Raw genomic sequence first — 27,933 nt, 5'->3', positions numbered from 1 at the left:
GATGTTTTTTTAGAACGCTCTACAACTTTATATTGAATGTTTTGCCGTAAAGTTATTACTGGCGACGTTGATTAAATTTTCTTGACTTATTATGCAATTAAGCACAGCTAAGAAGAGTAAGAAATACTGTGTGGCTTGTTCCATACGATAACACGCATTTGGTCGCGTCCTCCTAAGTGCTTGGGCATAATTTTAAAACTTGACTAAAATAAGCTTATGGTTGACTTTAACTTTTGTTTGACTTTAAGATGACTTTTCAGAAAGCACCAGCGTGCTATACTAGAGAATGGAGCTTTTACCACCTGCCCTGACTGTCGAGAGCCCTTTAAACCTACCGTGGATCACCTCGTTTGGGCCCTACAAACCTACGATATGGCGTGAAAAAGACACTTTCGGCAATAAGAGATCACCGGCTACGAGGAATGCATTCGACCTATCGCTCAGCCTATGACTGTCTTGGCTTTTGCCGGAGAGCCAGCGCCCTGTTTGTAGATATCACTCTTTGTAGCAGGCTACCTTTTCAACCATATAGTACCACCATGCTCTTACCTCCTCCAAACAGCAGGCGAAAGTGCCACTTTTTCTAAACATATGTATTTTCATCATCATCATAATTACCCTAAGCCGAAACTATGACAGAATCTTGTTCATCTTTCTGTCAATTTTATTATTACAATAATTCCCACCCTTCGAGGGTCTCTAGAAGTGTTCCAACGCAGGTGGATTCGGAGCACCAGCGACCATTTCGTCAATAGCCGTGAATTTCGTAACAGGAGTGTCACTGTGCCAGCATGGGGAATCGCGCCTTCATGAACTGTTCGGTCTGGTCGAAGGGCACACCCCTCTTTGGCGCGGCAGGCGTCGTGCGGCGCACCATCTGGATGCACTCCGGTATGGGACAGACGGAAAGGCACAATGTGCAGCCCGTGCAGCTGTCTGTCACGGTGGGAAGGTGCGTCTCTGCGTCGAACTCGATGGCTTGGTAGCCCGAGTCGTTGCACGTCATGTAGCACTTGCCGCAGTTGATGCACATATCCTGCAGAGAAAGGGAGACCAGCAAAAACTATTTTTAAGAGCGTGTTGTGCTTTTGAAATGAAGTTATAGGCGTCGTTGCGACTAGATCATTCTGCCAGTTTAATTGCTTACCGCAGCACTGATAGTCTGTTCGCAGGCTAGCCTCTCAACGTGTCTGTGCGTAACAAAGTCCCGGCCTTGCCTGGCCTTTCCACTCTCGCTTTCTCCTTCTGTGATTTCTTTGTGTGGGACACCAGCTTTTTCTTGCTGTAATACGAACCTTTTATGGTACTCGCATGTGTTGTCGGTGAGTGACCTCAAATGTGGAAAGTCAAGTGCCTCTATCACGCTATGTTGGCGTTTGCAAATGAATAGAAATACCGTGCGCCCGTTATGGTGTTTACACGTTCGCTGGGCCAGCATAATGACACCCCAGTGTTTTCAAGCAGTTGTGTATGCACACAGCCATAAGACACAGGTTGAATGTCGCAGGAGTGCACGCACACCAAGTGCATTGCGGCGCTGTTTCACGCTGCGGTTCTTACAATTTTTCCCGTGGCTATGCCCGTTCCCGTTGGCCATTGCTACAAACACCAGAAGACACCAGCCCAGCTGAAGGACTCATGCTGTAAGACAGTCTAATTTCATACAGATGCCCCCTCCAACGGTGCCTAAACTTTTGCTCTCAGCAATTTTGATTATGAGCGAGAAACCATAATATTTCATTCAGTGTGTCTTCGCTTCGGCATCCAATTTCATTTGCTCCAGAGCTCACTTAACCAGCTGACACTCAATTACTGATGTAAAGGAAGTTGCAAAAATTATCTCTTCGTCTCAGGCTCGACAAACACCCAAGAAAGTGTCTGCAAACTACGTCGTGCAGCGGCGGCCAGTTACCAGACGCTCCTTTCCTTATCACAGGCGAACTGTCCGTACTTCTTTTTGTCTTTTCATTCCTTTGTAACTGTTCACGACGCTGAAGCATAGACTGACTGTTTTGTTATGTTTTTGTTTTTTTCTGACGAGAAATCTTGTATTCGTACAGCTATTCATGATCGTAACCTCGACCCCGAATAAGTGATACTCTTGAATTCTGGGCGAGGTCATGCCATGGGGGCTTTTTTTTTTCATTTTGCCCATCAGCCGATCTGCGATCGCGGTAGCGAATTTTGGAACGAACAGTCACTTCAAAGTGAAATGGAAAACAAACGTAATCTTACCTCGTCGATTAATGCCACAACCTGTTGAGTAATGTCCAGGTCCCCAAAGGTGCCGATCTTTTTCAGTGACGCACCAATCACGTCCTGCGAACAACGACTCCAGTTCAAACGAGACCTCCAGAGCTATGCTGAAATATAGGGGGACTGGTGCATTCACACCAACCGAACGCCGAGGCTCCAGAGCTTTCAATACTTTCTGCAATTTCAAAATTACCGTTTATTGCTCTCGGTGTCTTTCGCTTCATTAACTTTCTAAGTTCTTTTAGCGGCCAACTTTGACAAAAATATTCAGGCAGTATTCGCACAAAGGCTTAAGCTACTCAATCAGCTAGCAGAGCACAGAACCGGAACTGAACACGAGCGTCACAAACTTTGTCACTCGAGAACGAAACCAATATATATATATATATATATATATATATATATATATATATATATATATATATATATATATATATATATATATATATATATATATATATATATATATATATATATATATATATATATATATGGTGGATCCAATGACAGGACCCTGCCCCCCTTCCCTCTCTCCGGAGACCTTAGCACATCGCTCCAAGCCTGGCTTCGCCCGACTGTATTAACTCGATCCACCCGCTTACAGCGAAGGTGAAGCCCATGGATCTCAGAAGCACAGTTGAGTTCTTCCAAAGAATACGTTTATGCTGTTTTCCTCTAAATATTCGTGGTTATGTGAACCAACACTCACTGGTTTAAATTAGCTTAAGCCTCCATATTCTTGCTCCAGAGTTAAACAGAAACAGAGCAGAAACCCAACTAAAAAAGTTTCAATCCAACACTCTGGAACTTGGTCGCGCGCGATTATGCGGTGCAGGTTTCGTATGCTTGGTTAGAATTGAACATCAAGTGTCATATCAAAAAAATATCTTGCCTGAACGTTCGGAATCTTCCCTTTGAGCTTTCTAATATCTCGATAACTCGCTGCCACCTTGTCTTCGGAAAGTAGGTCAGCCGTCAGTTTCTCTTCAGCAGCAAGGGCTTCCTTCTTCTGCAGATATTGCCCAAAGTTTGGCAGCGTCTGCAAGATTGATCGAATGCAGTTTTGACCATACTGGACGCAAGCTTCACTAAAACAATACTATCACAAAACGCCTGGCATAACTTAAAAGCTTATGCAGCCATGATCTACCGGGTGAACTGCTGGAAAGTCATATAAATGCGTTGTAACTGTAAACAAACTTCAGTGTACGTTTTTAAAGATATACGGAACTCATTTAGAGGACCTGTTTGCTTGCAGCAGTGAGTACCTAATTATCCTCGTCCTGTTCTTTCGTAAACGTTTCCTTCGGCACGCAGCCAGTTATTCTGCCAACATATAAAAATTACAGCGAAATCATACGCGTAGAAGTTTATTGATACCCGCTAGAGTGCTAGCAAGGTAATTTTCGTATATATATATATATATATATATATATATATATATATATATATATATATATATATATATATATATATATATATATATATATATATATATTCCAACCGGCGGTGGTCTGCTCCGAACCACCGTCACGTGGCTTCTGAAGCAGGCAGGACGTGTGGACGAGTGAACCCCGCACAAGAGTTGGCAAAGCGCTAAAAGCAGATTTAATAATAGATCCGGGACATCAAAGAGGGGTGACGTAATACTAACGCATTTTTCTCGCATTTACTGCTAGATCTCCACTGAACTTTTGTTATTCATATTTCCATGACAATAATGTTTTATCAATTTCCCACGCACTATTATAGTAGCGGTTTCGTCAGTTGCTAAGCTAAGAGTAGCAAAAAAAGGGGGTTTTACGTGCCAAAATTACGATAAGATTAGGAGGCACGTCGTAGTGGTGGACACCGGATTGATTTTGACTACCTGGGCTTCTTTAACGTGCACCTAAATGTAAGTACATGCGTGTTCATGGTTAAGTACATGGGGGTTTGTCTAAAAGCGGCCGCCGTGGCCGGGATTTGATCCCGTAACCTCGTGCTTAGCAGCGCAACGCCAAAGCCACCAAGCAACCACGACGGTTCTAAGAGTGCAAGCACGCGCTAACATTTGTCGAAGAGGTGACTCTTCTTATCCTCAGAGATAACGGTACCCCCATACGAGATGCTAGCCTGCAGGGCAGGCTACCGTGTTGGTGGCGGTGTACAGTGACCGCCACCGTACAACGCCACTAACTCGGCATCAGACTCTCTGGCATTGTATCTCTCCAAATGCACAATGTGGTTCACTGCTGCAACTGCGACGAACTATTCCGGTGGGCGCTGCCATTCTATTTCGATGTCCTAGCGGTTTTCCGCTTTGGTGCATAGAACATTTTATTGCATTTAGCTAAAACTAGAGAAGTGTGCACTCATTTCGGTGCGTATTGTGTACGCCTGTTCAAAATTTATGGTGCCGATAATACGAACTTTATGACCGCCATTCGTACAATGAAAGCCAACAAACGTTGTAAGCGTCCATACCTGGCTTCCCAGTCCGGCAGGCTTGAGTATCGGCTTTCCTTTCTGGTGCGGCCGTACGGGGGGCGACTGACCCTCCCAGTTCTCCGTTCCTTCGAGGTTCTTTACGTACAGTGCTGCCCTCAGTCCCGTCAGATAGTCTTCGATCACCGTGAAGTCCTGGTTCTGTATGGAACTGCACACCTAGAACGAGCAATCATTGTACACTGTTGAATCGGTCGTAAATGCAAATCAACTCATAATGATCGATACAGCTTAATGAGATTAGTTTTCTTCGTCTTACAACAACGATTCGGAATTTTATTCTCTCTATTACACGTATTCTGTCCACCTCTCTGGCTGAATTATTTTTAGCGCTCGTAGTTTCGATATCAAGAATAGTATTTGCAGTTTGAATCAGTAGTAATGCTTTACGCTTTAAATAAATGGTCTGAAATGCTGAAATGTGTATTTACGCCGCTGCTAACGTGTACAGTCTGAGCGATGAGAAGGCTGTATGCGTGCGGTGACTCCAACAAGCTATCTTAAACCTCCTTGGTCAAATGCTACAGGTGCTTGACGTGCGAGTTAAATAAAAAATAAATGCAAAGAAATAAATGGAGGATTCAATTCGAGCTTTCGCATCTCGTCGCAACCTAAGTTATTGAACTGAACAATCTAGTTTAATTAGGCCTAAAAGAAACAAAAGTTTGCCTCCCTCATAGTTGCCAGGAAATGCTACAGACTAATTTCTGTACGCTCATAAGTAAGGAAACTTCAAAGCTGGAATATTTGTCCTCTTCTGACATACCAAAACAAACCACCGGCATATCATTCGCGTCAGGTAACAGCGATAGGCCCAAGTAACCGTCAAGACGAAGCCCATGAGGCTTGAAAGAAAGCTCGAATCTAATTAATTGTGCGAAATTCTCAATCGTGGAGATGTTAACTTAAAATAATTGTCATGTACTTCTGCAGAAGTCATTCATTTAGCTCATTACTTCAAGACGTCGTTGATAACCTTGTAATAGTTTGAACCTTTGCCAGCGACATCCCACTTCAAAGCATGCCATGGGCTACAGTAGCAATAAGGGAGTACTTAGCCAAATATTGTAATAAGTAAAGGTTGCGAAGCTTACTTGAAGCACTGAGGCTCCAGCCTGCAGGAACTGGTATCCGGCCTCTGCTGAGTCTATTCCGCCAGTGGCGAGGATCGGAAACCCAGGCAGAGCCCGGGCAATGGCGGACACAGCGCGCAGTGCAATGGGCCGGATAGCGTTGCCGGACATGCCGCCGTACGTGGTACGCTTCTCGATGCCAACGCCCGGCCATGGATCGTTGTTGTACTTGATGCCCATCAGACCGGACACCGTGTTGACTGCGGTGACGCCGTCAGCCTTACCTGCAAACAAACGGAAGAGTACTCGTACTGAATAACGATGCCCTTCGTGTGAATTAAAAATCATCATACTTTATCGGTTTCTGCTGCCCTATTACTCTGAGCTCATTCACGGAGACAATATGATTGTGGGCGTCTTGAGGGAGACTGGACGTCTTTGGGCTGCGTGTTGTCGTCCTCTCGCGTGCACGCATACAGCGCATATGCCGTTCCCATCTCTCCCTTCTTTATATTCCCTTTTCGCTATTCCTCAGCGTGGGGTAGCCAGCCAGACAGTTTTCTGGATAAAGGCCTAGTGTAAGAACATTCTGGAATAAGTAAAGAAAGCCTAGCTTGAAATAGTGTAGATAGTGTGGGCGGCTCTGTCCAAAACTTAAGTTTGTCATACGATTGGATGCGTCACGAATAGCTCGAGAAGATATGATACGAAAACTGAAAGCGCATTGGGCGCATTTTCTCGCACGTTTGTTAGCCCCCTGCCAATGTCACATAATGTCAGTTTTCCTAAGTTTTTCTTAGCATATGTAAGGGTTCAACGCCCTCTCACCAAGTCAGAGAGTATACCATCGTATATCCTGATATGAAACTGTAAATTGCGCCTGAAACACATAAATACGAGCACAGCCTTGGTAAATTACTTTCGTGGTCCTCCAATTGACAAGAGCGAAACATGGATGACCAGTGCATATAAGGTTCACTTCGTTTTTTCCTCTCATCGACGACCTCTCAGTAAAAGCAAACTCCCCGGTATGTTTTTACTCTCGTAAAACTCTCGTAGCTCTTCGTGCTGGTGCTGTTGCTGTCTTCGTCATTATTTTCCTTCGGTTGTTCGTTTTTTTTTTTAGTGTTACTGTGCTTTGCAGCAGCCCCCCTCGAAGAAAAAAAATGTCAAAGAGGTTTCATTTTGCCTGACAATGAAGAAGACAGGTCGATGGCCTTACACTTGCAATATCTTACGCCGGGCACTTAAGGGGGATGCTGCGTTTCACTGCATTCTGCAAACTGCCTTCATGAATGTGAACTAACAGGCTGTGACACCAATTTTAATATGCTGCGTAGACAAGGCGTACCGCTCAGCGACATATTTGCATTTAGTTCCTATGGTGCCTCTCGCTTTATTTCGTCGCTGCCATTGAAGGCCAATGCTCAGTTGCAATAAAATAAATTATGAGCTTTAGTTTCTTTCGCAGTTCATGTGAAACACTGCGGAAAGCCTGCGAACACACTGTGCACCGTTTTAAGTGAGCAGCTTTATGCCAGCTCCACTACAAGCAGTTTCGTAGCTCTTGGCAATAACAGGCATCACTGTCAGCGCTCGATAGCGGCTCCGTCGTTGCATTGTGAAGGATGTGCATAGTTGTGCAGCTTCTGATTACCTAAACTTCAAGGTTCTGATTCGCAGGGCAACTTTAATCATGGAAGGTTAGTTCACGTTAAGTTGCAGAACACCTGTCCACTTTCGCTTACCTTCATAGGCTGCCTTGGCAATCGTGACAACGTTGGTGACATTTGGCGTAAGCTTGGCGAAGAATGGAATCTTCACGGCTTTCCGTACCCAAAGGCAAATGTTTCGAACCAGCTCTGGATCCTTCATAGATTGGTAAAAAAAGGTACAGTCATGTCGAACATCCCAGGCTCGCTGTCAGAGGAGATTTGCCTTACCTGACCGCAAGCCAATCCCATTCCTCTTTCACCCATCCCGTGCGGGCAAGAGAGGTTCAGCTCGAGCGCATCTGCGCCTGCCGTCTGAGGGGAAGAGGGAACGTTATCACATTGAGATCTTATCTGAACTCGCATCATTCCACGCTGATGCTTTAGTAGGATAGGAGCGACAAAATGTTTTCGTCAAGACGATTTTCAAGGAGAAGCTGGCGCTTCGGATATCACCGACTTCTCCTCGTCATGTGGCGAGGAGAAGTCTCCGCTCATGTAATATCCTGTTCAGGGAGGCTTAATAAATAAACAAAACTGAATCACAAAATGTGCCGAATAGCACTGCAGTTGCACAATCACTTCCAAGACTGATTTGCTAGTCAGTGTCCCGGCGCTTCGAGTGGCGAATCATTTCACCCTCGCCTTGCCTCCTGCTAGCCTCGTGGTTAACTCAGATGGTAGAGCAACCGTCCGGCAAAAGCATTGGTCCTTGGTTCGAAACCCGAGTAAGGACAAATGTTTCTTATACTGCGAAGCTTTATTTTCTTAGAAACAAATAAGGGTTTCAGGTGGTGAAGCGATGAGAACTTTGAACGATAAGAACTTTACCCCTTCACCAAATGGTTTCACGCATGCGCACTAATTAGACGCTCATAGCTGCACACGATGGTGTGAGGTCAATAGTGCGTACCTGCCAAATCTTTCTATATTTTCGTGAAGTTCACAAGTTTGGGCTCGTTCTAAGGGTTTACGAATGCTGCGTTATATTTTACGCAAAATAAATTCTGTTCGTAAAAATGTTGTAAAGGTGTTGTAGAATGGGGTGGCGCAAGATTGCAAGAAAGTGTATTACAAGATTTCGATGGTGTTTGTGCCGTCTTGTGTTAGTGCAAGACGCCCTACATCAGTGTATAATTTGCTGTGAACAAGTTTTATTCGGCATAGTTCCTGAAACCGACAAAAGCTCCGACAGTAAAGCTGCTAAAAGGTTGATGCGATCTCAAGACAGTGTGTTGTTTGTCAGTCTCTGCTGTTCGAAATTCTGCTACTCCTAGTGTGTTGCGTCTAAAGTGCCGACGTATGCCACAAAAAATGTGTTCTTATATTTCATGAGAGTTCGTGCTTTCGTCCAGCTTAACGTCCCTCCCTCCGCGATTTAGGGGATTTACGTTTTAGGTTTTATTTACGTTTTGCTTTATACAATTACGATTTACGTTAACGGATTTGTGGATTTACGTCCATGGAATTCACGAGGATTTGATTTTATGAATTTTAGAGCACATGGCTTGGTAGGTATGCTGGTGTCCTCAAAGAAGCGATGAACCCTTAATCCTTCCTGTCTCGTGTTTTGCCGCGTATTATAGCAGCGCTAACAGGTTAGCGATAAATTAGGCTGCGATTCTTCAAAGTAATTAAATTTGCCTCACCTCAGCTCGTTGCGCGAGCTCTGTCCAGTCCTTCTCGTTGAATGTGCACATAATGCTGGCGATCACAATCTAAAAGTAAGAAAGAGCCACAATGTGAAGTTGATTGGAGCAGTGCATTAGAATATATATGTACACACGCGCAAAAGTCGGCTATTTCTGAAGTAAAACAAATGCTCCGTTAAGCCTGCTCAGGAGAACAAATTTTATTGCTATTCACGTTTATTGCTTCGCACTGACGAAGTACTTCAACCACGAAGGTTACTCATGGTTGATGAACTTCGCCGGTGGATCTGTTGTGAATTAAAATTATTGTTTTGTAGACATGTATTTTCACTCAGTGCTAACCTCGCGCTCTCTTTGCAGAAGGGTGGGCGAGAAGGATAAAGCGAGTTCTGAAGAACGAAAGCAATTCTTACTGCAGATTGGCAGTTCTGCTTGTCATAAGCAGTAGAAAGCTTGCTTCTTTTTTATCCAGCAAGACGATATAGTTGAGTCATGACTGAGAGCTGGCCTCGTTAATGGGATTACATATAGTGAAAAACAGCGCAATAAAACGTCAATAAGAATTGTAAGACGACGAGCACGAGCAATTTTTGCGCTGTTTTTCACATTATGGATTAAGTTGATATGCAGAAAGTAAGCACTTAGTAATGAAATTGGCGTAAGTGCTCACGTGATCAGGGAAATCCTTCTTAAGTTCCGATATGCTGCCGCACCAGTACGCTGACGTCTTCTCGCTGATCAGTTCGATGTTGAGGAAGGATCCCTGGCCCGGTCCGTACGTGTGACCGAATGTCGATCCTCTTATGATGCGAGGTGAAACATTGGTCACGACATCCTGTGCGCATGCAGTTTCAGTCGATAAACGAACATAGTGAGAGCGACTGCTAAGATTCGACTGCATTGCCAACTGGAAACATGGTAGCAAAATGAACGATCTCTGTGTCAAATTAAAGACAAAAGCTTATTCAACAGTAAAAATTTTAGCAATGCCGTTTCCAAAGGTTCCACACCGAACGCCATGTATATGTACCTAACACCAATACAGCAGAGATCTCGAAACCATTTACTTTATGCGTCATAAGCAGAATGAAATTTTGTCAATAATGGTAATGCCTGATCCAAAAAAATCTACTCCCCATAACATTCTAACCAATATTCCGATATTAAACACGAGGCTCTATACAAAAATCATATGTTCTCATATGTAATATGAGATTATTGGATATGAGTTTCATAGAGAATACGGGTCTTTTTTTTTCAATTGAAAGCGAGTAAATTCTGCAGCAACAAGCTTCTGCCTTTCACAAAGCAGTGCTTGTGGGATACAATCATGGATGTCGATATAGAATCGGATGCAATAAATAAAACCCTCGTTATTTGCAACACATTTGAATACCTTTCGTTTTTAAATAAGCTTAGCCACTCGAGATCTATTTCATGAGCTGTGTTACCCTTACATTTAAACCTTCGCTCGGTGCAATAAATTGTACGTCACTAAAGATTGAAATGTGCAGACGCAAGCCATTGCATATACATTTCTCGAGCTATCGTTCTTTCGTCGTCACTTCCTGGCGTTGTTTAACTTCCTTCCCCTCCCCATTACCCTCGTTCGGATGTACCAACCGTCCCTAACATATATAACACTGAAAGTGAAGTAAGAAAACGAAGTGCGCCGTATCTCGTTTGCAGTTTGTGCCTTTCAGTAGAGGACCTTAAGGACCACTTGCCTTGTCGAGGCCGAAAGTCTTGGTCAGGGCGAATCCCCATCCAGCTTTGAATGCTCGCCGGATCATGGCGCTGGTTGTTGTGGGCGGAGCGCTGGCGAGGCCGAAAGGGTTTTTGAACTTGAGTCCACAGAATTCCACGCTTAGATCCACTAAGTCGATGGGGGTGTAAAAGCGCGGCAACTCGGGTACTGGCGGTACGGACAGGTTGTGCAGCGACTGCATCCACGCAACACAATAAGGAATCACTACGAAGGGCAGTCAAAAGAGACCAGAGGGGTAACAGGTGGATAAAGACCTTTCAAAGCGTTCTCACAAGTGATCGACAGTGGATGAACAAAGAAAGTTACATGCCACTCAAGATGATGATTTCCTTGTTTACTAATTCTACACCACTTCGAAAGATATTGGTGTATAGAACAACGATAGAAAAGGGGGAGAGGGGTGAGAGGCGTAGCTACGAACTAAAATTGAAACCCTATTTCAAATAAGTACTTTAGATCAGTGCATGATGACTAGTAAAAGGACAGACTGCAGCTAGTTCGTCACAGATCATTCGAGATTTTCTTACCTGCAGATATTTGTGGATGTGCCATGAGGCTGTCTTTCCATCGTTGACAGCCTCAACCGTAGTCTCTGCGACGCCGGCTAGGTCACCACCGCAAAACACCCAGGGCTCGCTCGACTGCATCGTCTTGGTATCAACTTCCGGCAGCCCGTACTTGTTCAGCTTGAGCGGACTGAGTGCCTCTACAACTGAAAACGAAGTTCATCTCATATAACTGCGAACCTAGACATTATTACACGGAATCGTGGCAACACCGTATATTGACAAACAAAATGGTGTTTCGATTAAATATAAGTCCTGGAAGCCTAGTTTCAATGAAAACATGACTCGGAAACTTGCGCACTCCCCTATACCACTATTCTTTATTTTTTCAGAAATATGTAGCATAAGAAAAATTGTACATGGCGCCGCCACCTGAAATTTGCATCCTTCTCCTTCTTGTCGCCATACTATAACCTCTGCTTTCCCCAATGATTAGCCACGTTGGGACACTAACTAAAAACAATGAGAGATATATTTATCGCCCTCAACCTACCAGTTCATTGAACCATCTTTTATAAGTTTATTCGAGTGATCTAAAATCCCGCAAATTGAATTTATCAAATGTGTAGCTTCACTACTTACACGCTAGAATATGTTGAGCCACTTGGCGATAGAATAAAATTACTTCATCACTTTTATCATTCATCTAGCGAGGGCTGTCCAACGCGTTAGAGTCTCTTTAATCCTTCACTGCGATTCGCCATTAATCCTTTCTTCTATACGTAAAACAAGGTAATGGGTCCAGGCTGCACGCTCCAGAAACTAACGCCTGCTCATTCGGAGCGCCTACTGCACCAGTTGCATCACAGCCAAGCTGAAAGGAGAAGCAGGACTTACAGCCACCGGCTAGCCTAAGCTTTGACCCGACGCCTTCCCACAATGTTGGCGAAGGCGTGACCTAACAGCGTCCTCGTTAGTATTGCTCTAGCGTATCCTAAATTGGTACCGCGGTCAACAAGGCTAATTGTACCCCAGGATAGATCTTTCCTCGCAGCCAGTCGGTGTGCAATCAGCCGACTCGTCAACAGCGAGACGCGCAAGCCTCCGCAGACAATGTCGCAACGATGTTCTCATTCGAGCGTCATACAAAGTGTCGTTATTCGTGTCCAGTAATCTGAGAATGCGCAAGGCTTTACCCACCCAATAAACGTTCCGGCCTAAATCTGAAGCAGTGTTTCACAACACTTCTAAGCGGGGCACTCCGAACAGGTCATCACGGTTTGCCACATTACCTGAATTATCTCCGAGAGTGGAGCCAAAGGCCGAGATGATGAAGTCCGCCTTAAGCCGGACGACCTGTTCTTCGTCCTCGATCCAGCTGCCATCTTCGGCCTGCTCCGTCCGGAGGAATTCCATGCCTTTTATGCGACCCTCGTGAACGAGCAAGTTGCGCGGGGACAGGAATGGAAGGAATTCGCACTTCTCTTCCTTCGCCAACTCCATCTGCAAGGCAGTGATGCAATGAATTACTGGTGCACCTTGCCAGGAGGGTATCAAACTGGAGCTAAACCGAAAACCCAGAAGTTAAACAAACAACACGTTACTTCTTCGCCGAACCAGAACTGAACCAGAAGGTTGCGATTATTATTTTTTTCACTCCGGAACGAAACCGAGAAAAAGAAAATTGGTTTACGTCGGGCACCTTTCTCTGGAGCTTGTTATCCAAGCGTTGCCTGGACTTGTGGCTCAACCGTGCTTATTCGTAAATGCGCACGATAATGCTGTAACTTGAAAAGTGACATTCACGTTATTGCGGTTTTAAATCTGTCGTGTCATGAAACAGGCATGTTAGTAATGGACTCGTGAGCGTTTGAAACTTTCAGCTGTCAAATAGTACTTCAGTGGGGGGAGGCCTATATTGTAATAGCTGGAATAAAGAAGCACTTTCTAGCAGTGCGGTCGCTTTTGATCACACCCATACGTAAACTGAAGTACGAGTCAGGGAAGGAGAAGGAGTGTTGCTCGCTGCAAGAGGACTTGAACTTGAAGACTTGAAGAAGTTGGCAGCAATTGCCTCATACGAGCGCCACTTATCAAATGCGGTAAGGTCTGGAGCCTGTCATACTCCGTCCCATACCACAACAGCACCTATGGGGCATTCTATTGGCAGAAAAGGAGCGGAGTCAAAGAGCAACGAACAGCCGAGCAGTAACGCAGCGAGAATGCGACCGCTTGTTCCTCCATTGAAACGTTTCATGCACGCTTCGAGCAGGTGCTAGGGCAAAGGTGTATTGCGTGACCAGATTTTTTACTTTCCCGAGGCGGTTATCGCGCGAACTTGGATTCTCAGCCGACATTGCTGCTGCACCACTGCAGCAAAACGATGCCAACACAACCAAAATAAATGGCTATGCCGCCTTTGCATCATATGGCTTCCTTCGCACTCCGCTTTTCGCGCAGGGGCAGCTCGAACTGCTCTCAACTGCTCTCGGCGTCGCCAGACTTCTCCTCTTTTGCCATTTGGTCGCAGCGCTCCTGCTCCTGTTCGCCTATTGGGGCGCAGCTAATCTTGAGAGAGCACTTTGGGGGCGCCTTTGAATGCTCCTGTTCGCCCAGTGGAATGCGCCACTAGTAACCCAAGGGACCCGTATCGGTGCAAAAAAAGGTTGCGCGCCATCCATGCCACATCGATCTACACGGCTCACCATTGACACTCTAGCTATCTAAACATCTGCAGTGTAAATGTGTCGCTTTCTGTCTGGTTTTAAATGCATGCATCCTTCCTCAAAATATATACGTGAATATTGTTACAGGCACGTCGTGCATCTCCAAGTGCACGCTAAGGCGCTGCGTCGCATTTCGTTTCGCTACTTTATTTTGCCCATTCATGCTAGCACACCCTACTTGTCGGCTCCCGTGATTGTTTAGCGCGCACGCCTTAAACTCGCAATCTGTTTTCCCGCGCGCTGAAACCTGTCTAGCTGGTAGAAATTTCTCCCTTTCCGGTACGTTCTGTTTGCATTGCTTTTGTTTCGCATTGCACGAGACAGATGTCGTCCAACATGAACCAATTTGTTTCCATCACGCCGCCTCCACAACACTGGCCCGGATTTATTAAGTCAGGACCAAGGCGGCGCTGCCCTCACCTCCTCTGGGACGGCGCGGATGTTTGTGAAGCCCTTGCGGAACACGACAAAGACACGCCTCGCTCCGCACCGAAGCGCTGACGTGGCGCAGTCAAATGCCGTGTCTCCAGCTCCCAGGACAATTACGCTGCCGTATAGGCTGGGCAGCGACTGCTTGCAGTGGCACATTCCTGTCGAGAGAACGAGGAGTCTATGCGTGACTGCACTTCTAGCTGCGCTGCGTGCTTGCGTGGCATCTGGGCTATCTAGAGCAGGGGACAGTTGTGTGCATATTTTGTACGAAGCGCGTGCCGGGTGAGTGACGCTGCAAAGCGTAAATCGAGTGTGTCAAGTTTAGGGTTGATAAGGTGTAGTAAGTGCAGTGACGGTTGGGAATAGGAAGATGGGGAAGCAAGTGAAATTGCTTCACGCTGTCTTACAATGTCTCCAATATAGAACTTGCCAATTTATGTAGGTAAATATGCCACTGAACTACTGAATACGCGATGTATGTCATAAATGTTGCAGATCACTCAGGAACACACTTTTAGGCGAAATGTCGTAAAATGATTATTTTGTGTAGCATTGTGAAGCCCCTCTGGAAGGGAAACAAATGCGTTAGGCTAGGCCGTCTGGCGACCCTTTTATCAAGTTTGACCGCTGTGTGCTTTCCTGTATGTTCAAACTACCTTGTAAGGCTATTCAAATAGCATGCAAGATGCATCATACCGGTGTCCTGAGCAGGCTTATTGATCGAAGCACCCCGTGTGAGTCTAAACTTCTTGTAATTGTTTTTCCTCTTGTTTCAGGAAAGTAACTGCGCCTACTCGTGTCACACTCCTAGCGTAGCCACACTGCGGTATCTACTACCAATTAGAAAAATAGTAAATTAGGAAAGTGATGACTGGTTTTTAATGAAGCATAGCGCAATGAACAGGGACCGAAAAAGATGCAACGACAGGATCAGGATGCTCTCAATCGTTATTGCGTCTTTCTCCGTTACTGTTTATTGCACTATTTTTAGTACAAACAACTAGCAATCTTAATTTAATTTCATTGTTTGATGGTAATTTGCAACAAAAAGAAAACTAACCTGGTTTGCTAGCTTTTGCTACAAGCGGTAAGAACGTCTTTGACGTGAAAAATCCGTGGCTTGAGTCTAGGCCCTCAAATATGGGAATGACTTTTGGATCTGGTAGTCCTGAAATAAAATGGAATTTATCAGAATTCTTTTAGACAACATAAACTTTTACGTCGTAGCAATGATATTGCGGTACTTACCTATGCCAAGGAAGACTGCATTGTAGTCCTTCTTAAGAGACTGGAGAGTGAAGTCACGGCCGAGAGCCTTGTTGAATTCGACCTAAGTGTCATCAAAATTCCAGCGATCACGATTATTTCACGTCTCTTATGGCTAGACTAGCACTCATAAAATAAACGAACATCTCGAAAATGATCAATTCTTTTTACTCACTTTGACCCCTAAGTCCCTGACGAGATCAAGTTCAAATGAAACGACATCGAATGGAAGCCGGTACTGCGGGATCTCGGCGGAGCTGAAAGAGGCATTTTATTCCTTCTTTATATATATATACATATATATATATATATATATATATATATATATATATATATATATATATATATATAATATTATTTTCGTAGTTATAGATATGGAATAGTTCTTAAATCACTCTTTTGGTTACGTTACAAAGTAATATTACTTTACGCGATTATCGTTTACACTTTCTAATGATTCCAGCATCTTATCTGCTTTAAAGCATATTATTACCATTTCTAAATTTTTATAGAACCGTAAGATGTACTCCGCTTGCTGAAAGTATATAAATTTGCATTGGTTACTAGAAGGAAGAGCTCAAACTCACTGCCTTGTAATCAAACCAATAATGAGCGCTTGCAAGCACAATACCAAGACCATTGACAAACAGGAACGAACACAACATAGAAGAAACAGAAATCACGGGGGAAAATCAATTGAAAAGCACTAATGCAAGTAGAAAGTAGCTGGTACAGGCCATTCCGTGTAGACTTGACACTTAGCTCATGTGAATATCAGGGCTCACCTGAGACCGCCGAAGTAAGGCTGCTTTTCAAAGATGACGATGTCTGAGTATCCGAGCCGGGCCAGAAACGTGGCACAGCTCATGCTGGCCGGGCCACATCCAACAAGGGCAATCCTAGCTTTGTAACTTTCTGGAAGCTCATGGAGCGGGGGAAGGTTGGGAGGCCGTATTTGAGGGACTCGCATCTGTTTAAAAACCTTTGGAAGAAATCGAAAAAGAAAACAGGAGCATTTATTTCGAAGTGGGCTCTTGGTATACCTTTTTCTTCGTTTATCAAAAAAGAAAGGAATGGTCGATTTGCTTTTCCACAAGCCCTGACTTTAGTCACCTATTCTACACCCCAGTCTGCAAACGCATAGGTGCTCTTAATGCTGTAGTATGGTTCTTTGAGATCTTGAACGCGGATAGTGTTTCTTAAGTAACTATACTGCACAAAACAGATATTTGTTGGTTTGTCAGAGTAACATAAGAGATGCCATAGCAACACAAACGCAATCGCGAGCGGCTGGAACTTGAGTGAGTGAAAAGGTATAAGATGGTACCAACTGACCCAGGACAGTTGTAACTGGCGTTCGTGTTCTTGCAGAGATCTTAAATAGACTGATGATACTGATGTTGATGATTATCAACTTCCTTGTGAAAAAATCATCATATAGCTTAGTCGTTGTCAGTATTTCGCTATACAGCCACAATGTCTGTACGGTCAGTCTATCTAGGTATAGCGAAAAATCAGGATATAAGCACGACAGCCCAAGTTTCAACGGCGTTTAGAATCATGCCTTGAGCAGAAAAGTAGCTACCTAAAACGCTAAGAAACGTTTCAAAGCATTGCGCTTTGCGGGGGCAATCAGCTGGTTACGTTGACAATGCGTGGAAGTGGGCTGGGACATCGCAGATCACCGCTGATATACTTTGGTTACTTTGAGAAATCATTTCTGCCAATAGGGTCCAACGCCTCGCGGAACTCAGCGAGCTCTAAATACCAGGCGCGTTGATACAATATTTTGGGTTCACGTTAACCTGCTATCATTTCACTAGCCTTTTCTTCCTTTTTGTTATTTTTCTTCGCTAAGACTTAGGGATAGCCGGACCTTTCTGTCACCAAAGCTCCACGTTTCACATCTGTTAAAGGAGAAAAAGATGCAGCACGTCCCTTAGAAGAATGCAATCAAATATGTTGTTGTAAAGATGTGCGTGAACGTTGCACTTTACAAGCATCATCGCGAGACGTTTGTCGTAGCAAAACGAACTTATGTAGCTTAGCCTGTCATTTTTCTCTAACAAGTTCAATTTTGTTGCAGCGACGGAAGTTTGTCATAGTTCTGGCTTGTTGTCCTTGCCTCAAGACCAGTTTGCCCTTGCGGCAGACAACTTAGCCGTCACGTCGAAATGACAGCGCTTACAATACAACTTTTGGTAGGAAAGACAGCGAAAAATATACAACAGCGTCATTGAATTCTACAACAGCTTTTTTTTCCTTTCAAGCATTTGTTGTAAACTTGCAGATCTTCCTATCGTTAATATGAATGTACTGTGAGCATCTCCAAGTGACAAAGCAATTGTGAAAGTTTATGATTATAATTTTGTTTCTACTGCTCTATCGTGCGATGTTTTTTTTTCTTGTGTGTATGCGTTTAGCTACAATTTGGGGATAGCTCGTTCTTCAATAACCAAACTTCCGATACCGTCGCAGTTAATAAACAACAACGTTCAGTAAAACTCCGCACATGCGGCATTTTAAAGGACCAATATGATAAGAGATGGCGAACGACCCACAGTCTAGTGAATTACGTAGAAAGTGTAAAAGTCACTGAGATGGTAGAGGAGCATTACTTCCTGCATGCTTACCCTAACCTTTCAATGATTTCCGGCAATTTCCCCGCCCGAGCGCCATATAGCAAGTGCGCTAGGGTCTGAACCCTGTCCCATGCCATCTAGCTGATAACACATAAGAGCACCGTACCACAAGGAACAGGCTGCGCATCAACTATTCCCCGTCGACCCGCATGGCTCACCATTCACACTACTAGCTCTAAATCACTGAGAAAATGTCAATTGCGTTTTTGTGCGGAGCCGTTTTGCGCTTCAGCACATCTATTGAACTTACTTTCAGCGTCACCTTCAGGACGCTTTATAAGCCACTCATATAAGCAAGAAATAATTGGTTTGCTAAAGGCGTTGCCTGAAAGCGCAGTCCTTACGTCCGTAGCGAACTGCTGCAGGCCTCCTATGTTAATAGGCCCTTCTTCAGAAGCGTAGAGATTACACCCTCCCACGCAGAGATCGCTCGTCGGGCAAACCATGCCGCAGGTGAGGCCCAAGGGATTATCCGAGAAGATGGCTTTTGCTGCGCCATAATAGTTCTGTGAAAAAGAAAAGAAAGTGGTCTCGGTTTCATTCACAGTTATACGAGTTCACAGTTACACATTTCAAAGTCACGCGTTTGCATTTGTACGCGTTATACATATACAGTTACGACCTTTATAACGTAGACGATGAAGCTAGAGAAAACAGAAAAAGCATGATGGTGTAGTACTGCGTGGAATTTGCAGCATATTGTATAATTAGCGGGCAGCATTCCTTTCTCTCAGATTACTCACCAGCTATTTTTATTTACAATAATGTACAGTTATTTAATCGTGTAATATAGAGCTATGCTCCAATAATTAGTTACTAACGCAAATGTACATTCGCGTTCAATATCATCTGCAACACAGTGCCAGTGCACGAAGGGGCTACAACACTACACGGTGGCGCCTATTAAAAAAAAAGAAAATGGTTTACTGAGTACCAGTGATTGAACACGGCGTTTAGCTCTCCAATCGTTTGTATGCCGGTGCCGGGGTCCAGACTTGGGGCCCAGTTTACTACGGACGCCATGTTGCTGCTCAGTGTGAACGTGATTGCCTTTTTGCGGTGAAATGAAATATTCGATATGTGTCAAAGGGAAAGGCGCGTGAATGAGACTCCAGGCGAATACATTAGCCTTGTCCCATGAACAGCAAGTGTTACACATTCATGAAACCTTCTCTGATACCTTTACACCATCTCTTTCCCCGACCACTGTCTCTGCACAAGAGTGTGACGTTGGGATGCTTGGTGGAGCAGCGTTCCGAGCCGGTCAACCCTTCCTAATCTTTTTCTTAAAACTTTTTGTGCGGAAACAAATAGGGACGAAGAATAGGGGCAACACAAGGACGCGCGCTTTCTAAGGTTGGAAACCTTTAACCCCTAACCTCTAACCTCTTCTAACCTCTAAGGTTAGAGGTTAGAAAGCGCTCGTCGTTGTGTTGCCCCTATTCTTCGTCCCTCTTTGTTTGCGCACAAAAGGTTTTAAGATGAATCTGTTCCAACTAGGCCGACTCGCAGTTAATATTTTTCTTTGTTGACTCACAGGTGTGGCTCTGGCTATCTTTGTTACCTTTCCGCCATTATAAATACAGCTTGGCACACTTTTAAAGGGAACAGATTAGCCCAGAGCATGCGCATTTTTTTTTTGTCCCCTCTGACATGCGCACGATCACCCAGTTTTTGTAAAAGATGATGTGGGATCAATAGCGCTGGCATTTCTATGTACCCCTGTGTAGCATACTCATATTGCTTCAGCACACACTTGCAACTAGAGTTCCAGCGAAGTGATAGTCGCACATAAGAGTGTGCTCTTTAAAGGTGGACTGACCTGCACATAAGTCCTTCCTATGAATGAACCAGCAGTTGATAGTCAGCGATTGCGTTAGTCTTTCACTGGTGCTGTTACTGCGCTGCTTTTATCTCACTGTCTGACTGCTAGATATAGGTTACTAGAGAGAAAGGTACTTTTGCCTACCAATCCTCATAGCCACGATGGACATTTGAATATGCGCTTTCGTACATCCTTGACTAACATTTGGGGTGGTTGCTTTTGTGAGGTTATAGTCCATGTGAAAAAGTTATATTTTAACGTTCTACGGAAGTGCTCTAAGACAGAGTGACGTATCATATATAAAGTTTCTCTGCTTCGGCTGCTTTAGCAGATGCAATTTAGAGAAATGCGATATCTGTGTTGGTGCAAAGCTACAGCTTTGTAAACGGTGAGGTTTAGTTATATTTAGAGTTGCCGACGTTCGCCAATTTTCTGAGAAGAATTTAAGTCTTAAATCGGAATTCTACTCTATTCAGTCGGTATAGTTAAGCTTATTCTAAACAGTGTTATACAGATTAGTTCAGTGGTTGCCTGCGAAGAGCATTTCTAGGATACACTTTTATTTAAACAGGAAAATCGTGGACTTAATCCCGAGGGAGACCTTTCTCTTAGTCACAACGGTATGTTTAGTGAAAGTGATCGCACGCAGTAACAGTGGTACTTTGCACACACCTTTGTCGAAATACTGCTGATAAATGCCTTGATGTCGAGCTGCGTGGGACAGCTTTTCTGGCACGGAGCATCCGCACATTTTAAACACCTGTAAGAATAATGGTAAACGGGCGGCATTACCGAATATGGAGCCCACGTACTTGCGTGTCATGCCCGTTCTAGTTTTAGCGATTTAGTCACCCATGAATAGCTCTGGCGTGCATAGCGGACAAGGGCTGTCGAAAGCGTAGAAGTGCTGGCCACTTTCTGTACCATAATAGCACCAACAGACAGGAAAAATGAGTAGACAAACATTGCTGTGCAAATCTGGAACTGAAATACGATAGGGAATTTTTATATGCTACATAGTTACGTATGCGTATATCAAGCCCTTTTTCTATGTTTGTTGGTTTTTTATTACACAAGTATGCTGGCCACTATCTCACATATATCAGTTTCTTTTTTTTAACACCCTTCTGAACGATGGTTAATTATGCGACTGTTAAACTCTTTTTTTTTTCATCTTTGTTACTGCTTGGTACCTTTTCTATCGTTCACTCATCGTTTCCAAGTCTGCTAAAAGCAAAAAGAAAAGGCATCTGATATATCTGCGACTGTAGCCATGTAGGCATGCTCGATTGTTTGTCGAAGCAAGATTTTCCAGTGCATTTTAGTTGCATGTTACGCACTAATTGTCCTGTCGTTCGGCGATACTTCAAAGTTTAAGAGAACTGTCGGACACACTGATAAGATCGCTCATTGGACTGAATTTTGCTTCTTTATCAAAGTTACCTGGCCGCTTCTCTTAGAGCACCACGTTCGCTCAAGGTAGTGTGCTTGATGTCGTCGAAGTTTTTCTCCAGAGGCTTGCAGCTCTGAAATGAAGGATCATTCGCATGACACATTCACATAAATTGCATAGGAAGTGCATGTTACGGTTGCGCATATAATCGGGCCGTTTTAAAGTTTAGTTGGAAGTTAGTGCTTGTTCGTGTACGCCCTATCGTACCTCCTTTTTTTTTCATGCTTCAAGTTTACTAGCTATAGAATACTAACTAGCCCGCTCTCAAGTCCTCCTTAACTCTGTAGCGCCAAAAGAAATAATCATGTCGGATACAAAAAAAAAACAATGATGAGGAGGGCACGTTTGCGAAACTGCATTTTTGCAACAATGTGCTTTATTTATCTTGTGCTATCGTTCTTTTAATTATTCAGTGAAGTATCCAGAAACCGGCGACACAGTACAGGCCAACATTCCGATTGCGTACAATTCGCTAAGTTAAGAATGTAAGTCGGTTTTATTGGCACCTTTATTGGTTCAGGTTAGGTATATTTTAGCAAGGTATTTTTAATGCTGCTGGTCAATAAGCATGCGCACGCAAATCGACCTATGCTCAATGAAATGCGACGTGTGTTGGAATGGTATCTTTCAAGGAGCAACTATAAGGAGGGTTATAACATCTTCGTAGAAACGGCCATCACTATTGTCACTGTGTTATTATCGCCATTACATTTGTAATTTTCGACTTTTCACGGCAGTGAAAGGCTTAAGTGGCTTCTGTAAGCGTAGTACAATGCACCGTTCCTTTTCTTTTTTATTGGTCGCTGCGTGATATACTTTTCAGGAAGTACCGATGTACCAAAGCTTTGACATTGACAAAAACAGTCACCAAGTTTTTACAGAGCACATCTTTTCCAACACGTATGTTGTAATGCCGTTTATTTCGACAACAGCGGGAAATAAACGAAATGCTGTTTGATAGATGTCAGTCATACTACGCTTTATTTCTTTCTTTTTTCGTGAGAAACCTTGCGCGTCCCTTACGGAAATGGTTCGCCTAAATTAATGAATATCACGCACTGCATTTGCGTTATCGACATAGTCCGTATAACCTCCTCCTGCAGGTCCCTTCGAAACTAAACGTTCTTGCTCCATCCAAGTCTATCTCGTTGAAGATAGAGTTGGCGATAAAATGTAGTTGAGAGTGAAGCACACTGTGAAGACGCGATAAGGAAATACAAGATAGTCGCATGCTCTTACGTTGCACTTCTTATCGCTGTTCCTCTTCCAGTGCTGCTTGTTTCGCTTTGTGTAGGCGCTGGGCGTTATCGTCGTTGTCTGCTTGACGCGTGGATTGAGCGCAAGTATGTTCTGTGAATGAAAAGGAGATTAAACAAAATCGGTGCACTCACTTGTTCCGATCGCCTTGCGAGGAACTGTTCCTTTAATGTGTATGTTTCGAAAGCTGGCTAGCAGCTTGAGACAGTAGCGCTAATAAAACGAGCCAATAAATCAGTGGTGAACCAGCTCGGGCTTCTGCAGTGTACTTGCTACGGTCAAGTCTAAATATGAGTCTTTTAGACCTTCGCCACACGGGGTCCTTTGAAGCAAATCATTTTCTTTTACGCTGAAGGCCCTTAAACCAAAAGAAGTTTCGGCGCTGGCGCTGGGTACACGGTGCTGCTTCCTTTATACGTTTTCAGTGAGCAACGCCGCAAAGCATATGGCGCTCACTGCTTCTTGAGAAGGGAACTAACAGAACGGTAAAGAAAATGCAATATCTGGCCAAATTGCCTCACTGCTAAGTAATAAAAAGATTTTTCAGACACTGAAATCATTCATAACGCACCATTGTGTTTCGTTATGTTTTATTTTTGCAGAAAAGCTGCGCATGGATTTACCCGTTCAGGCGCATAAAGGAGTTGGCTGTCTCTCTTTCCGCGAGGGACCGTTACCAAAAAAGACATGATGACTTTCCGGTATATGTCCCCTAGTACAAATGCCTTTGGAGTGACCCTGTGTCGAGTTTTGTATTAACTGTATGCAAGGAAATGATGACGCCTGTTACAAGCCGCCGAATAATCCTCTTAATTTAATTCCTAGACGAGCTAAAAAAATCCTCAAACAAAGAGTACGGCATAGACTATGGTCAAATGTACAGACAAACTTATTTCCCCAATAGGCGTACTAGTCATGTGATAACGTTCCAATTCTGGATACTCATCACTGACTTTGCTGATAATTGGCTATTGGGGATAAATAGTGTGCGCCTGGAAAAGGTTGTATGTTTCTAGGCATTGCGCTGCTTCAATCGCTCAGCGCAAGAAAAACATTGCGAACACGACTACACAGCTGTTAGGAAGCCGCGGTTACGCTGACGCTGCTGACATTCGACATCCTGAAAAGCCACAGTGCTTGCTCTGATTAGTCTGCAATTTTCTTCTGCAGACCTAATTACCATTAGGGGTAATCTTGTCATAGAAACCAAAACTTCTTTAACCCACGCTTCATATCCTTTACGCTAGTATTTCAATGTAGGATAAACACAGACTGAAACATCGTTGTCTAAATGTTTGCTACCATAGTATACAGAAAGAACGTGGCGCGAGGTCGTCGTTAGGACCCTTAAGGCTCATTCAGACGATATAGTCATTTTCGTTCATTATCACAAACGGAGTTCATCTGCCTAACGCTTTTATTGGGAATATGTGTTCGGGAACAAATAATAGGGGCTTGACCAAAAGGAAATTCGGACATCTGTTAGGAAACAAAAAAAATGACTTCCTTTCTATCTGCGGTTAGAAATCTCGCGCGACGACACTTGCCGTTGGTTTTTAGCGAACGATACGATAAGACGACTCGCCTCCACTTCGTGATAATGTAACAATGCAGGAGTGGCGTGAAACCCAGTGTAAGAATATAGATTGCCTTGTTATGATACGTACTTCCGTCTCTCCGCCTTCGGAACGAACGTTAAGAGGTTGCTCTTCGCGATAAACGGTCGAATCTTTCCACAAAGCTGACAAGTTATCTCCAGTTTTCTAGAGCCAAGCTGGTAAGGGGTGTCCCCCAACAGTTTTTGGGTGGCGGTGAACGACGACGGGCGAATATGTTGTTGATATCAAATATAAATGTAACACCACGTGCGTTGGAACCCTAAATTTCATTTAGGACCGAACGATCAATAATTATAAAAGTTGCCGTGTATATCTTGCTCAAATAGACACCCTAATTGGCCTTTTTTTATTTTACCCATAATCCGCAATTTTTGTTTCTCAAGTCACCTTATAGCGGTTTCACGGTAAGTGTTCGTATGCTGTGGCAGTGAAAGCTAACGTCCTGGTGCTGCAGCGCAGTCAGCTTGGGAGCCGGCACTAAGAACAGCCGGTAGCCGAGTGGCTATGGCGCTGCGCTGTTAACCTCTAGGTCACGGGTTCGATCCTTGCCGCGGCGGCCACATTTTGATGGGGGAGGAATACAAAAAACGCCGTCGTACCTTGCAATGGGCGCATGTTAAGGAAGCCCCAGGGGGTCGAAATTAATCCGGAGGCCCCACTGTGGCGCGCTCATTAATCAGATCTTGGTTATGGCAGGTAAGACCCAAAAGTTAATTCAATAATGAGCAACGAACACACTCGAAGCAGCAGCAACTGCTGCGTTCGAGCGAGGCCGTGAGCGAGCAGACAGACCCTCTATAGTGTACTTCCTAAAGGTGTAAGGGCTCGTTTATGTAGAGCTTCGCTGTCGTTGTATCGGTTGTCAGATTGGCATACCTCTGCGAAGGATTTTTGTCTTCTACTGACTTTCGCTTGGAGCACGAAATGTGACCGCGCATGCGATCTAAAAATTGCAGAACTATGCAATGAAAAGCTCGGTTCTCCTCATAGATTGTTTGGTCCGTAAGTAGCGGCGATCAACAAGGATTTTAATTCTTATAATATTTCTTAATAGAAGTATATACGTTTCTGTACAATAACGAGCTTTTTAGACCGCGAGAGGGCACTTCTTTCCCTTCTAATGCGAGTAATTTAAGTTCAACACACACATAAAGGAAGCCATACGTCTCATTGTCCTTATACGGAGTATTTTATACAAATATGTATTTTCTCATAAATTCATATGATCGTGTGATCAGACCGTTATAGGGCATATATTATAGGGCAATGCGAATGGATTCCGCTGATTCCGCGGAGGGTTATGACGTCAAAACTGACAGGCGGTAACGAAAGCTGAGCACTGTTTTCTAATGATGCGTAGCACTTGATAGTTGCTTTTACTGCCGTCGAACTACGCAGAAATCCTGGACACTTCAAAGATTCGCTGCAAACAAGCACATCTAAATTCTTGTTGTGCGCTGTGATCCGTCGCAACGAAAGCCGCGAAGTTTGCATTATCCGAGGGTTCCTCGCACCTGTTTCCTGTAGCGTCAAGCTTGCCGCTTGGCAGCCGTCTTTTTTGGGCGTCTGCCAGCCTGTTCACGATGACACCATGGCTGGCAGCGGCGCAACCGGGCATACGAAACAAACCTCGGGAAGCGCCACACAGAGCACGTGCTTTCTTCCCTGCCCTTGAACGCCTGTTTGTTCAGCGTAATGGGAGCAGCGATGGCTCGCCGCGAGGTTCGGTAAATAAACTTGCTTGGGTTTCGAGTTCCCGCCAGCAACACTGGCATTTGCAGGCTCTCCTTTCACTTGTCCTGTGTAGCCAAGTCCGCGCAGTGTTAGACACTCTCGAGTGACAACACGCAAAGAAGGACTGTGTTGACCGTCATAACAAGCTTTAAACGCAAGGAGGAACATATTAGCTCCAAGCGAGTCTACCTTTGCGAAGGGATAAATCTCCCTATCAGAGTGGTCGTGATGAGCACAGGAGCGCCAGCAGAAACGAGCTCGAATACAAAAGATAATATCTTGTCACTTTTAGAATTGTGTTAGCAAAATTAGCTTGAATGGGATACGCCCACGAAAGCCGATCCGCACAGTAGATACCCTGACAGTGTGCTTGTCCAAATTGGAGTATATACCTGAGCAGATGCTTAAGCAAAAGTCGGAACGTGAACTAAAAGCACGAAAGCTTGGCAAAATAGCATGCTGCAGATTAGGTCATACGGATACGCCTATTCGCCGATAAGTATACCACGTGTATGTGTGTGTGTGGGGAGGGGGGGGGGTGGAAGAGGGGTGCACGTAGCCTTTACTCTACTACACAACCTCTTCAATGTGTTCCGAACGTTTAAACCGCCGCCGTGTTTCGAAAGCTAAAAGGCAGCAGCGCGCTCTTGTTTCAATGCAAAGACAAATTATGGGAGTCACGCAACAAGCCTAAAAGCGAAGGCAATTAAAAGTACCACATGAAGGCCCACGCTCCTAAGCAATATTTCTTAACAGCAGTTTCACAGGACACACGCCATCTTTGCGAGATGCCATCAAACACTATTGTATAACCTACCAAGCGCAAGCTTTAGCGAGCATTAGCCTCGGCTCCTCGAAGCCGGAAGCAAATGAAGGCAAGGTCGCGTAAGTGAGCCAGTTTCACGGAGGCTGAGAGAGTAAACATGAGGAGGAAGGGAGAGGAGGTTTCACAGTGGCTCGCTACCTACCTCGATATCCGGCGGATCCACACTCAGTTGATCCGGAAACCGCGCGGCCGACTGCATTGTTTCACGTCAGAGATCCACCTTGAATTTCACCACTGTACAAGCTCAACACCCGACCACTGTGTGGATACACACTGCACCGAGTAACGACGACGACAACGAGGTCAACCAGACACGGTGCAACAAGTACTGCTGGGGGTCGCAGCGGGCGGCACAGCGCTAACAAGCGTTCCACGACGCTTTTTCGGTTTGTTGGGCTCCCAGTGGTTGGAGGAAACTTGAACGAGAGAGTCGGACCGGATGAGACAGAGGGCAGTAGTTCGATGAGTCGACAGGCAGTTGTTTCTCGACGAATGCTCCTGACACGACCGCTGCGTGTCGCAAGTTAGGAGAGGGGGAATAGGAGAGAACTGGACGAGCAGATTACTTAGCTCGCCCACTGCTTCCCGCCGCTTGGAGCCCTTGGGGGAGGGGGAGCGGCGAGGAGGCCTCGAAGAGAGAGCAGTAAGAGGAGGGGTTGGAGGAGGCAGCCCTCTTAGTTATCGGCCCCAAGCGCTGGC

The 27,933-nt window shown here is 44.6% G+C and overlaps 1 protein-coding gene across 1 annotated transcript; it reads right to left on the bottom strand.

The window, feature by feature from the left end:
• Positions 1–283: 283 nt before the first annotated feature.
• Positions 284–27,789, bottom strand: su(r) (dihydropyrimidine dehydrogenase su(r)). The gene is made up of 22 exons (XM_075671762.1): positions 27,377–27,789; positions 23,038–23,148; positions 21,789–21,871; positions 21,018–21,105; positions 18,865–19,026; positions 16,664–16,860; positions 16,054–16,135; positions 15,861–15,942; positions 15,673–15,780; positions 14,601–14,770; positions 12,747–12,957; positions 11,476–11,660; positions 10,908–11,123; positions 9,851–10,015; positions 9,178–9,246; positions 7,760–7,843; positions 7,565–7,685; positions 5,838–6,100; positions 4,723–4,902; positions 3,149–3,295; positions 2,236–2,319; positions 284–1,036 (listed from the first exon to the last, which is right to left on the bottom strand). The coding sequence occupies exons 1-22, from the start codon at positions 27,431–27,433 to the stop codon at positions 779–781; spliced, it is 3,123 nt and encodes a 1,040-aa protein (XP_075527877.1). The 5' UTR covers positions 27,434–27,789; the 3' UTR covers positions 284–778.
• Positions 27,790–27,933: the final 144 nt, after the last annotated feature.

This window comes from Dermacentor variabilis, chromosome 10 (assembly GCF_050947875.1).
Source record: "Dermacentor variabilis isolate Ectoservices chromosome 10, ASM5094787v1, whole genome shotgun sequence".
Lineage (NCBI taxonomy): Eukaryota > Metazoa > Arthropoda > Arachnida > Ixodida > Ixodidae > Dermacentor > Dermacentor variabilis.
The sequence above is the reverse complement of the archived record's forward strand: the minus strand, read 5'-3'. Positions and strand labels throughout refer to the sequence as shown.